This window comes from Camarhynchus parvulus, chromosome Z (assembly GCF_901933205.1).
Source record: "Camarhynchus parvulus chromosome Z, STF_HiC, whole genome shotgun sequence".
Taxonomy (NCBI): Eukaryota; Metazoa; Chordata; class Aves; order Passeriformes; family Thraupidae; genus Camarhynchus; species Camarhynchus parvulus.
The window spans coordinates 37,533,807-37,547,155 of record NC_044601.1 but is presented as its reverse complement, the minus strand read 5'-3'; the positions used below and the strand labels follow the sequence as shown (position 1 = coordinate 37,547,155).

At 39.2% G+C, this 13,349-nt stretch overlaps 1 protein-coding gene across 3 annotated transcripts in view; it reads left to right on the top strand.

Moving 5' to 3' along the window:
• The window catches only part of NTRK2 (neurotrophic receptor tyrosine kinase 2), a 197,437-nt gene extending 190,159 nt beyond the window's left edge, over positions 1–7,278 (top strand). For all 3 annotated transcript variants that reach the window (XM_030968213.1, XM_030968214.1, XM_030968218.1), the window contains 2 exons: positions 1,005–1,163; positions 1,941–7,278. In XM_030968213.1, the coding sequence (XP_030824073.1) occupies positions 1,005–1,163; positions 1,941–2,126 (345 nt within the window). In that variant the 3' untranslated portion in view covers positions 2,127–7,278. The remainder of the gene's footprint in view (positions 1–1,004; positions 1,164–1,940) is intronic.
• Positions 7,279–13,349: the final 6,071 nt, after the last annotated feature.

The window sequence follows — 13,349 nt, the reverse complement described above, 5'->3', positions numbered from 1 at the left end:
TTAATCTTCCTTGGAAATGTTCTCAGCTCTCATGGTACAAAAGTAACTAGCATATCTGTGTATCCATATCACACTATCTCAGCAGTTACACTGCTTAAAAATTACTTAAATAGATTTCTTTATTGATGTGATCCAACCAGAATAGGACATGCCAGTTACAATAAATTATTTAGAACCTGGAAATAAAAAACTTCAAAAAATTTAGAATAAGGTTCGGAAATTAAGTCTAAGGAAGTTTAATTTTCTGGGGAAAGTTAAAAATGTTCTGAAAGCTCTCAGAAAGGCATTAATTCAGTGAAGGTCCCATTCAACAGGAGTTCATTTGAGGTAGGAACCTGTATCTTACAAGTTGTTTATTATCAAGGGAATATATTCAAAGGACTGGTGTGTTTTGTTTTGTTTTTTTTTTTATGGACAGGGTAGTTAACATGGAATAAAATAATTTGATATATTAACTGTGGAACTTAACAAGAGAAAATAGCATTTATTCAGAAAATAGCTTTAATTCAGTAAAAATTAGGATATTCAACCATACAAATCCAATCCTACCATTTCCTACAGTCAGACCATGTTGTCTTCATGTATTTCAGTTGATGTTGCAGAGTTTCTAAGAGAATCGTGTTTCCAGATTTCATTTAATGAATCTTTTTTAGTTTCTTGAGTGTTAAAAATAGAGAGTGAAACTGGCCTAATTCAAAGTTGGCCGGTAGTGTAATATAGACTTCCCTGTTCCTTAGGTAGGGTGTGCCAAGTAAACATTAAAGATTAGTTCACACAGGAAACAACATATTTTGAGATTTTTATTGAGGAACATATTGTGTGGTACTGATTGTTGCTGGGGGAGAGGAGTTGGAACCATGAATCTGCCGTTCTTCAAAGTTCCTCTAAGTGAATATTCCAGATTGAAAAAAAAAAGAAACCATGGATTCTCCATGTTTAATGTCATCAGACTGCCTTGTGAGGGTCTGAAGAAACTATTTCTAACTCTTATTTTTTTTTCTCAGGTTGGGGGTCACACCATGCTGCCCATTCGTTGGATGCCTCCAGAGAGTATAATGTACAGGAAGTTCACCACAGAAAGTGATGTCTGGAGCCTGGGAGTTGTATTATGGGAAATCTTTACTTATGGCAAACAGCCATGGTATCAGCTCTCAAACAATGAGGTGTGTGTAATATATTCTCAAATTGAATTGGGAAAGCTGTTATGCTAAGTATTGGTGTGGCTTCTCTGGAAAAAAGATAGCAACAAATTTATTTCTTAAAGGTCAATGTTATTGTGTTGTCATGAACCATATGCTTGAATTTCTTCTTTTTCATCTTTTTCTCCCTTGAGTGGATGGAAGGTGTTCAAGCAGAACTAGAGCAGTTGAATTTAATTTTTTCCTTTGCATAGCATAAAGTCTGCTCTGGGTAGACCATGAAACAATGAAAAGGACCTTAGCTATCTCCTGAACAGATGTATCATACATGGTACTGTTTCAGAGTGGTTGTCCTTAACCATGGACAGATTATATTGAAGTAATCAAGATATCTCTTGATTTCTAGGCAGTCACAAGTATCCCCCTTCCAGAGATTAGCCACAGTGATATTCATATGTTTGCAGAAGGAGAGGCATTGATGCTCTATGAGGAGGTTGAAAATTTATCCTCCCTCTGAGGTGGCAGTTGGGTAGTCTCTACCCAGCTCCAATTTCCTTATGTGTGGGGTGGTCAGTGTGGGTAAACTTAACATGAGTGAAGTTATTGCTCTTTGACCACTTACATTACAGTGAGTTTTCTAGATCATATACTGCTGCTCATACATCTGCCTATAAAAGCAGTCCTTTCCAGAGATGGCTGCATGGCAGCCACCAGTGAGGCTGCTGTGGTTCAAGTTAACTCTTCCATGGGTGAACTCTATTTAGCTGGCACAGCTGATCCTTTGCTTGTGATTTCTCATAGGTGATTGAGTGCATCACTCAGGGCCGAGTCCTGCAGCGACCTCGCACATGCCCAAAGGAAGTGTATGACTTGATGCTGGGCTGTTGGCAACGGGAGCCTCACATGAGGCTTAACATCAAAGAAATCCACTCCCTCCTTCAGAACTTGGCCAAGGCATCTCCAGTCTACTTGGATATTTTAGGCTAAAGTCTCCTAGCATTTCTTCTTCTGGGCTGCGGGAATGAATGTGTTCAACTGCCGCTGAACTACATTAAAAATGTGTTCTTAACTTTGACAGTATTAATGACAAAGTTACGGAGAAGCTTTCAAAGGGCAAGCAATGTGTGCTTCTCCATCTGTAGACACAGTATTGACTTTTTAGACATTACCAAGACATATCTTCTCTCTTTCTCTCAGTTTCTATCTTTTTTTTTTCCTTCTCTCCTGTCTTTCTAATCAATTTGGCTTCTGCATTATTGTAACTCTGCATAGACAAAGGCCTTAAAAATCCAATCTGTTATATCAGCAGACTCTTCAGTTTGCCCACCACAACTAACAATGCCTTGTTGTATTCATGCCTTTGATGTGGATGAAAAAAAGGGAAAAATATATTTGACTAAAACTTTGTGATTTCTGCTGTATAGCTACTGGGAGTTTCTATGGATTCACCTCATTTTTTTTGCTTCAGCCTGTGAAAAAGAAGACTGGTGTTATCTACATGAAGAATGTTCTTTGCAGAGACAAAGCCAGATAGAAAGAAGACACTCTTGTGTGACACACTATCTGGAGGACCTTGGGAAATCAGGCGGCATCCAACCCTACATGAAAACACTGAAGTTATTTGATGGAAGACAAGAAGGGGTCTAGCCATTTCCCTGAAAAGTCTTTCTGAGGACTTAAGGAATTGTTTAAGGAGGTGCTTTGCCAGGACCATTCATTGCCAGAATCAAGTAAAACAAAATAAGATGCTGCCTGCACTGCACGCAATTGTGTTACAACATGATAAAGTAAACACATGCCCTTTTTTTGTCTTCTGGTAGGATATTGTCATGCCACTGGTGTAAAAATGTTCTCCAGCTAGTCTTTTTTAGTAAAGGCTGAAGCTAGATTTAGTTACATACAATATTAATTTCAAGATTACATGTTGGAACTAAGGATTTTGATAGGACAAACTATAAATGCTGAGGCAGGTGTATCTTAAGCTGTGCTTGTCCAGCAGCATATTCCTTCCTTCCTCAATCCTTTCTTTTTTCTTTTTTTAACCGTGCAAGCAAAACTGTGCATGGTCTTTGTCGATTAATGCCCTTTGTGCAGAAACAATCACTCATCTCGTAGTACACCCTAGTAGACATAGCAAACTCATAATGATATAACCTATATTTCATTAGAAGGGGCTAATGGAGGACATTAGCCATGTTAAAATGCCTTTACAATGTTATAGATATTATAGGCTGATATAACATGAATAATCTAAAGCACGGAGATCACTGGTTATGTTTGAGACATAGCAGGGGATAAAGATCTCTAGAAAAAAAAAATTTACTCTGTGGTTATGGCTTGCTATTCAGAGTGCAAAGATTCTGACCTCAGCGTCATTTTTGTATTGGTACTATTGCTGTCATAACCAACATAAACACTTTATTAAATAATTTATTTTTGTTGGATTGGCATTGTATGTGTACAACATTTGCATGGCCACTGTGTTGATGACCGCTGCATGAGCATACATGTTGTTTTTCAAACTAGAAGTTGACAATTTGAAATTTAGAGCTAGGATTATTTTTAATATGAATTCTTACAAATGAAAACCTACCTTACCTATTCCTCAAGACTTCTGCCTCCCTCTGTGAGGGGGCGTTATTGCAAAAAAGTGATCTTTCTTTCCATTTTCTCTTTTTATTATTTCTTATTGATATGAGCCAGATCAAAATAGTCCATCTTCGTGTTGGGGATATTTTATTTAATAAATTAAGCATTTTATTTTTGTAAGTGTTCCCATAGCACATTTAATATATAATTTGCTCGCATGTATTATTTATTGAGGCACTTAAAGTTTTTCCTTCAGAAGCTTTTAGAGCTAGCTTATAAAAATTCTGAACATTTTCAGAAGAAAACAGTTCACTGGACACTGATGAAGTTTTACCCTTCTCAATGTCATTGAAAAGGCAGCATTACAAATAAACATGACAGTATAACTATAAAGCCATACTCAGTATTTCTTTAATAAACTAGATGTTATTTCTTAACTACTACTGAACTGGAAACACATAAAAAGCCAGAGGAAGATTCCTACAAAATGGGCCTTAAGATTTTATCTAGACTGTCTTGGAAGTTCTCACAGAAATCTAGAAAAAGACTGAGCATCCAGTGAAACCCATTCTCTTGAGAATATGAATGTTATATTTTAAAGGAATTTGAAATTGATCTTCAAAATAACAGTGGTGGAAAAGAAAGATATCAAAGTCCTCTTACTGTGCAGTGGGAAGAGGGTGCAGTTGGTGGAGGAGGCTGCTAAGTTTCTATCTGTATATTCTGTCTTAGTTTCCTCTCAGAAAAAGGCATCTAAGATGATGCTTTTACTGGAAAAGAATCTCCAGCCCAAAAGCAAGCAGGTGTGTTTTGCAAGCGCTGAAAGAATGTATACCAAAAATAACCACAAGACCCTGAAAATGTGCTTAGTGGCATCTTCTTTTTGGTTTACTAGTGAGACTTTTAGAGTCATTTCAGAGAATAAATAGTATTAAAATGCATTGTGCAATAACATAGCAGTTTGTTAAATTTCTAAAAGACCAAATGTTCTACAGAGCCACCACTTATAACCTTGACCTATATCGTTAGTGTTCTTGATAGTGCATAAAATGTATAATCACAGTAGAAAAGCTGTAAACTGTAGCTATACATAGTTTGCATTTGTTCGTGAAAAGATGGCTAAGTGTAGCAGAGTGAGCAGAGAAGAGGAAGAAATATGTTCAAATCACAGTGAAGGGTGAGTATATGTGCATATTCATCATGCTTGCACTGTCAGGTAAATCGTGTACACTAAGTAATTATGACAATCAGGCTCATTTAAAAAGTCTTTCTGGACATAGGACTTTCTGTGCTATGAACTGACCATATATATATATATATATATAATATATGTGTGTTTGCATATGGCGCATATATATATACACACACATAGCATATACATGTATGCCTATGTCTGTTGTATTTTACTTATATATGTGCAGACATGCATGCACATTATGTATGGGCTGTGTGTATATGTATAAATTTACATACACCTCTGTTATTACAAATTATTATTAGAGTGCTATTAATAAATTGATAATGTCTGCTGAGTAACCAAATTTTTTCTTTTGATATTTCTTTTTCTATATTTGTAAAATTCAACTTTCTAACTGGTGTGCAGCAGAGGCAGTGCTAGAATGCCAGAGATTTACAACAGCACTTTTCTTCCCCAGATGATTGCATAAAAACATTTCTTCCATTCCCGTCTCACTTGTTGATTTCTCACAATGAAATTAACAGATAAGCTTCCAAGCTCAGAAAACAGAGTTTGTTTTACTGTCTTTTCTGGGTTTGTGCTCCTGTTGTTTTATTGTTCTAGCACAATGTGCAGCTCCATTAGCATTTTGTACTTGCCTGCAGTAGCTAAATAATTCCAAGAACGAGCTGGATTATTCACACTGCAACATGACTTGGAGAACAAGAACATTGACATTCAGGAGTAATAATAGTAGCATTCGTCGCACTCTGTCCTTCACTCTCAATAGATCTGCAGAACTCAGAACTGACCATGGAGAAAGACACTTGTAAAGCAACAGCATCCCATGATGCCTGATGGAGTGTACACTTTCTAAAGGACTGCATTCATTTTGACCTGTAAAACAAAATATCTATATATTGTCTACAGGTTAATAAGTAACTGCTCATTTTTGATCTTGTTTTTTTTTTTTATCCTTGCTATTTTTTATCATTTTCTTTCCTTCTTTCTCTTTTCCTGTCTTTCCTCCTTCTTTCCTTCTCTTTTATTTCTTTCTTTCCCTCTATTTTTCTTTCTGTCTGTACCCTCCTCACCTTTATAAGAGATTGTGGTTGATGCAGACTTTTACAAAATACTTTGAAAAGAAGTTAAATAACCCAAATGACTAAGGTATAATGTATATGTGCTAGAACTAGTCCACATTTGGGTTGTTGCAGTAACTGAATTTCCAATACTGCTATAAAATGTGGGGGAGGGGAGAAGGGAGGGCCTGGAGAGGAAGTTGGGTTGGGATTGCTAAAGAGAGGTGAAGGTTTCGGTAGCACAGGAAGTTGTATGTTCCTTTTGTGAGGGCTGGAATAAACCACTGCTTCTTTGAATAAGAGGTCCTTTAGAGCCTTAGTTAAAACACCTTTGTTTGGGCAGGGTGGGGGGATGTGTTGTTCATCACAAATATGAAGCAAAAAAGAAAAAAGTCTACATGTTGCAGGGAAAACACTGTGAAATTCACAATAGCAACCAAGTGACTATTTTGCCATCTTTCAAACATATGTCTCAGGAGAAGAAATGGGAAATGATGGGTGTGTTATTTTTCCGTCTATGCATTCTGCACAAGATCTGTGGGGATTTTTTGTTTGCTTGTAGAAGGTTCTGAGTGATGACTAGCTGATGTTTTATAAATACTGAATATTTGAGCAAAGATTATGGAAGCTGCTAGTAAGTGAGGCCATTGATTGAAATATATGAAAAAACAGAATAAATCAAATCTATCCAGAGGCCTAATTCTTGCAGCTTATGTGTATCTTTCTGTAACTTGTAGAAAAGCACCTAAGAATGTTTTATATACAAATAATTTAATTTAACATTTATGTTTAATTGGATCACCAATAGAGAGAGAATCAATTAATTATGAAATATTTGTCCCAGCCCTTCTCTCCACCTATACTTTATGTGTATATATTCTAAATATCACTCCGTTTGTCACTTTAGGTAAAGAGGAAGATATCTACATACAAACATAAATCTCTATATTGTCACCAAATTGTGACCTGGTGTGTAGAGGTATCTTTCTCCTTTCTTTTTTTTCCTTTTTTTAAAAATTTTATTTAATGTGATGTCTCTGTGGAAATATTTAGTGGTTCTTGTTTTGCAGTTTGTTACAAGTAGTCATTGCTTTAAAACTTTCATTGCATCTTGGCTGATTTCAAAGTGATGCCTAGGTATCAGTGTTAAAAGTTTTGTTCGTGAATCATGTGACCAGCTTCTCTCAACATGACATGGAAAGTCTCTTGTATTACAGTGTATTTAATAAAAAATGATGTCTTACAATAAACAATGTCATCCAAAAGAAAGATAAAATTATTACTTTAAAACAGTAAAAGTTTTATGTGGTGTTGTGTGTTGTTTTCTGTTGTTTGAATGCCTTTGTTTACCTCTATTATTTTTAGGATGAAATTAAGGAAACATTTGGTATGCTTAGAAGCATGGCAAGTTTGCACTCTAAAACTGTGAAGCAAAATCAGGTTGCTGAACTCATAGTTCATAGAAGAGTTGACCAAAATTAATAGGACTAAAGAATGGCCATCTTAATGGTAGTCACCTTTTTTTTGGTCTTCAGTATCCAAAGGAAGGTCCTATTTGAATTCTTGTTCATTTGGGCAGCTGGCAGCAAACATCTGCTTATCTTCTAGCGGAAGCAGGCCTTCAGGTATTTTCTGGCACTTTCCTAAAAGTGTCCTTCAAAGCGCAGCCCTGTTAAAAATGTAGGTTTTTTTCTTTTTAACTCATGTCAGTCTACTATGAATATATTGGGAACAAATATATCATTAAATCCAAGTCCTTGATTAAGATTCAGAACATGGACAATCAAAGGAAGATTCAGCAACTTTATTAGTGATCCCTCCATAATCTGGCTTGATGTCAACTAAGCCCTTCAAGGCCAGAGTAAAACAATACAAGAGCCAAGAGACCTCTTCAAGATAGATGAGCTGGCTATAAGCATTCAAAAGGTCGAAGGAAAATAATCTACTGAGAAGAAGCCTCAGGATGAAATCTGTCCAAAACTGAAAATATCATTAAAACACACTAAAAATTTTTGTTGACAGTTCATGTTCATGCAGTGGCTTAGAAATGCCTTACCTGCTTTCATGGTAAAATCCCGATGCCTTCTGGATTTGTTGGGTTTTTGCTATCCCAAAAATAAACACGTCTCCGCAGGCAACTGGTTGTGATGAAGTCTGTTTGGGAGCAGTGAGAGCTTCAGAAACCCCCAGCATATAGCATCGTCCTGCAGTCCCATCAGCATGGGTGCAACAGCTGCACACATTCCACCCCCATTCCCTTTCCCCAGGGATTGTCAAGGTTAGGGGCATGTAGCTGGAGCAGGGACAGGACATTACCATTCCTCATGGTGGCTTTGCACCTAAGACACGGATGAGCCAGCAGGGCCCATGGAGTGCCTCAGCAGTACACTCAGAATTTTTGCAGCATCACAGCAGGTACCTCTCCTGCACAGCCCAGCCTACCCAAGACTCCACTTTAAGTTTCCCCTCCCCGGCAACCATCCTGTACCCTGTCTCATTGCTCTTTTTAGCTCAATCTCAGATGGACCCTTGGGCAGGCAGGAAGTGTTGAAGCACTTGCTCATCACTTGGTCACTTGAAGGGGAGAGTTTTGTATCTTCTGCTTTTCCCACCTGGGCACGTAGGGCCCTGCAGCATGCAGTGTGTATCAGAGCAGAGGTTCAGTTTAAAAGCAGTGACTGGTGTCATTTTTGTTGCCTTCTGTTCACTGCAACTGTAAGTGTAAAGGTGTTAGCTCAGGTTGCACAACAGGCTTGTTAAAGACTAATGAGTCTGATGAGCTCCTGAAGCTCCCAAAACATATCAGACTTGGTAGTCTTTTTAAGATCACTCATGCACAACTCAGCAATATCCTTCCATCACAGCATCTGAAGATCTCTCAGCTTACCAGTGCTATCTCCTGCATAAAATCTGCAGAGAGTTGTGAAACACTGAACAGGTCAGCAAGGTATATGCAACACAACTCCTGGACCTGCTACTACTAAGTCTCAACAAATTTCCACACCTGATTCCATAGTGAAGAAGTCTTTATGTTAAATGATTCATATAACTTGAACATCATCTTGATCACTGTATTGCTTTAAAGGTGATTCACAGTGCCTCTTGATTGTTCCCATTGGTATTTTTAATGGCTATAATAATTTCCTTTTTAAATGGTGAGAAAGCTTATGTTAAAAAAAATGCATGCCCTTATAAAGGACAAAAAGAAAAAAAAAATCGTGAATCTACTCAGAACAGGGTAGGCAGACTCTACTTAACCAGCTCCCAGGTTTGCTTACCAAAGCAGCTTATTAATATTTGTCATAAACCATTGGTTCTGGCAGGAAAAATTTCATGCAAGAAGGAAAAATATTTGCAGTAAACACTTGAAGAACTACCCAATTAATTTCTATGCTAAGAGCCCCATACTTCAACCTCTAGAGCATAGATTGACATGCACGACAGACACAGAATTTCTTCAGCAATTCAGGGCTTTTGAGAGTTGGAAGATTTTAGGGCTTGGGTCTATTTTTATCAGTGACTGAGTAAAGAATACTAGTTTAAAAGACCATAAACAAAACAGTGGAGAGTAAAACCAATGTTTTACTTTTTTGAACTGATAATCACATCATGCAAATAAATGCATTTTAACATGGAATAACAATTTGAACTAACGAGCATGTGCTCTTTATGGCTGGGATCTGTATTAAATAGAATGCAAGAGAAGAAGAGATGAATAAGAAAAATCAGGGAGTAAGAGTATAAAATACGCTGTAAAAATTAGACATGTAGCTTTGCAGTCCTTGTGTCTGACCTTAAAGACAAATAAAACTGACACTTGGAAAATTGTTTACACATATTTTGAGCACTTCAAACACAGAAGAAGATGTTTCTAGGCCTAGCAGTTCTTTGTTATGATACAATGACTGCTAATGTCATGGGAAGTCCAGATCTGTCACTATTATCCTGATTTTTGTCTTTGCATTTTTTTTCTGAAACAGGTAATTTAAATACATAAAAAGTGATATACTGCTATTCAGTGTGTTGCAACATGGGCAGAGCTGACTGCTGGTTCATTAATCTGAGTTCTCCAGTTAGCCCAGTTAGGAACTGTTGGGAATGGCTAAGTAATTTATTGATGATTAGCAGGAGTGGGAGTATTAATTTATACTGGAACTCCCAGTGTAATCTCCTGTTCAGGGCAACCCAGATCCTTCTTTGGAAAGCTGAGGCTGCACAAGTAATAACAAGGCATTCATCACCTTCTGCTTCACAATCTGAAAGCAATTTACAACTGGTCAATGATAGCTGATCAAAGGGGAAAAAATTTCCTCTCCTGGCCACTCTTCTGTTGCCCTTCTACCCAGTACTACTAGCCCTGGACCTGCGTAATATTTAAATTGAAGCTCTTTTCTTCCCCAGCTTGATTTGGCAGGTCAGAACGTCCCAATCTGGCAGAGGTGATCAACTTCACCCTTGAAGCAGACAGTTCTTTGCCAATTGGTTTTTGCACATGTAAGTGTCCTCTAATTTCTGAGCCCTGCAGAGACAGCAGATGCTCTCAATATGTGTGAGGGCAGGTGAACAGTATGCTTTGTCCGTGTAAGAGAGAGGAGCAAAAACATGGAGCCAGCACAGCCTACAAAGCTGACAGAAGATGAACTTATTGTCTTCGGGCCCCAAGTAGTGCTGAGAGGCCTGGAATATCCGCTGCGAAGCAACATGGGAACACCTCTTCCCAGCAAGCTTGTGTCTTATGGCCCAGTGCAGATGTTTCCCCCCCCTCATCATGCCCCAATGTATGTCAGGGATAGACCAGCTGCAACACAGCTGCCCCCACAGAGGAGAGAATTTGCCTTGGCCCTCAGCCTCATGTGACTGTTGGGCACAGTCCTGGCAAACAAGATGTCCCTTTAATTGTCTGAACTGATTTGGCTTGTGCATGTTCACATCCTGATAGAAGTGATGAACATAATTCCTTTTCACCGGCAAACGCTGGGTGAACTGCTAACAATAGGCCTCCTTTTGTTCTGTGGTGAATTGGGACAGTCCCATGGTATGCTCACAGAGGTGGTGTACTGTATCTCCAGCATGAGCAGGGTGCACATGTTTGTGGTCAGCTTGAAGTCTGTAATACTCCTTGACTCTTTCCAGCAACCTCTGTATCAGCCCCAAGGACTGATATATTGGAGGGGAGAAAGGAGGCAACACACTTCCACTGAGGTGTGCAAAGGACCAAATGTGCAATGGTCTTGGTCTAAGGTGAGTGGGAAAATATGTTAATCACAGTGATGGGAGGCTCCTGTCATTCTGTTCATCAAAAACACTGCACACAGCTGTCCACATTCCCATATTCATGTGCTGCCATGGATTCAAAGCACCCAGTCACCAATGAGAGAGCTGCAGCACTGCCTGTCTTGGCATGCACGGACTGGTGCTTGTGATAACGGGTGCATGACCTCAGGATCACACCCTCAGTATTGGGTGAATGTGCTGGCTGGGAGGTGCCACTCATTGCCACTCAGGCAACTTGATGTTGTTTGCTGTGCAGTGAACTGATGACTGCTTTGTCCCTGTATCTTGGTCTTTGCCATTTTTTGGGGTGCCCTGTGCAGCTGCTTGAGGTCAGCTAGCAGTGAAGTGGATGACTCCCAGATGAGCCTGGAATGGACATCTTGTCTCTTCAAGACATTGTCTAACTTCCACCTTGGCGTGGCAACTGATAAATCCTTCAGTAGCATAATGTAATACCTGTCCTGGTTTTACTGCATCTATTAAATCTATGAACAAAAGGAGAACGAATATGGCTTGTCCTAGAGATGAATCATTCCTTGGAGACACATCATGTGTGACTCAATTTCTCATCCTGGTGACCAGCTGGGTGGCAGTAGCAGTATTTGCACCTGTGTGCCTCACCACTGAGGGGGGAAATGCCTAGTCAGCCAGGTGTGTTCTCATAGCTCTAGCTGAGGTTGGTTTTGAGAGCCAGACATCAGCATAAGGACAAATACACTGACAGGGCCCTGGACAGAGTGGTGCTAGGTGGGCAGAGGAGCAGTCCTGCACTCCTCATGCAAGACACTGCTTTTGCTGCAGCTGATCACTGTTTCTAAGAGTGTCTCTTTATTCATAAAGTGATTTTTTTTAAGCTGTTGAATTAGTCTATTAAGAGTACAGCTGACATGTCCAGCTCCAACAATTAACATTTCAAGAAACATCACAGCCAGGAACAGCAAGCATTAGGAGACAAAGTAAGACGAACATATGGATCTCACACCCCCTGTTCCCCACTCCCACTTCAACCCAAAGTGCAGGGAGTCTGGCACAGAACTTGTCTTCCAGGTCCTCAAAGCAGTTACACACCTAAGTCTCTGCAAGTGATCCATTATAAACTCAGGTCATCTCTTTCTGCTTTGGATTTTTTTTTTTTACTGCTTTGTGATTTGGGAAATTATGTGTGCAAATATCACTAGCACCAAGGGGTTTTAGCAACCCAGAATCTAAAGAGTCTTGGATAAGAGAAAGCAGATGGAGACTAAACACGGTGCCTTCGATTGTGCAGAGGCCACAGAATAAATACGCACTTCGCTTGGTTAAAACAATACCTATTGGCAGTAATTGTTGTTGGGTTGTTTGCCAGTGGGAGCCTAATCACTCTGGCAAGAGCTAGGTGATCCACAAGCTGTTACAGTGCGCTTTTGGCTCATCTTGTGTTGTACAACCTCACAGATTTCGATATTAGAAAATTATGAAGGGATCAGTAATGTTTGCAATATGAAAGAGATATCGCAGGATATGCAGCTGTCTCAAACTATGCAAAATTCTATTGCACCATCATACAAATTGCTTAATAGTTACTTTTAGAATAGATTTGCTGTTAAACATCTATGTGACTATGACTTGCGGCAGGGTCCAAAAATGGCTTTCCCAAGTCAGAATGGCACATAAGGCAAATTTGGCTGCCAGCTCTTTTTGGACAAAGTTAACATTTTCCTTAGAAAGACAGAAATACAGCCAATGGACATGAATATTCTTGATTTCAATCTGTAGCACCAAAAAACCAGCCTAGCCTCTGCACAACTAGCAGCATACAGCTGCAGAACTGGTGTCGTTGAGGACTGTAGAATCCAAACCAGGAGAGCGTGGGCTGTGATGTGAGCAATGGGAATGTCTTTTGAGACCCTGCCCAGGCATCAAACCCTGCTGCTGTTTTGCCTTCCAGAGGTGAAAATCCAGGAATCTCAGCGGAACAGGTTGAATGTTAAAAGATTTGAGAGGGGAATAAATAATCTCATGCCAGACAAAGAAACTGAGCCAGAGCCAGCCTAAAAATCCCTGAAATTGGCAGTGTCTATCAGTACCTTGACATGCTAGCAAAGCTGT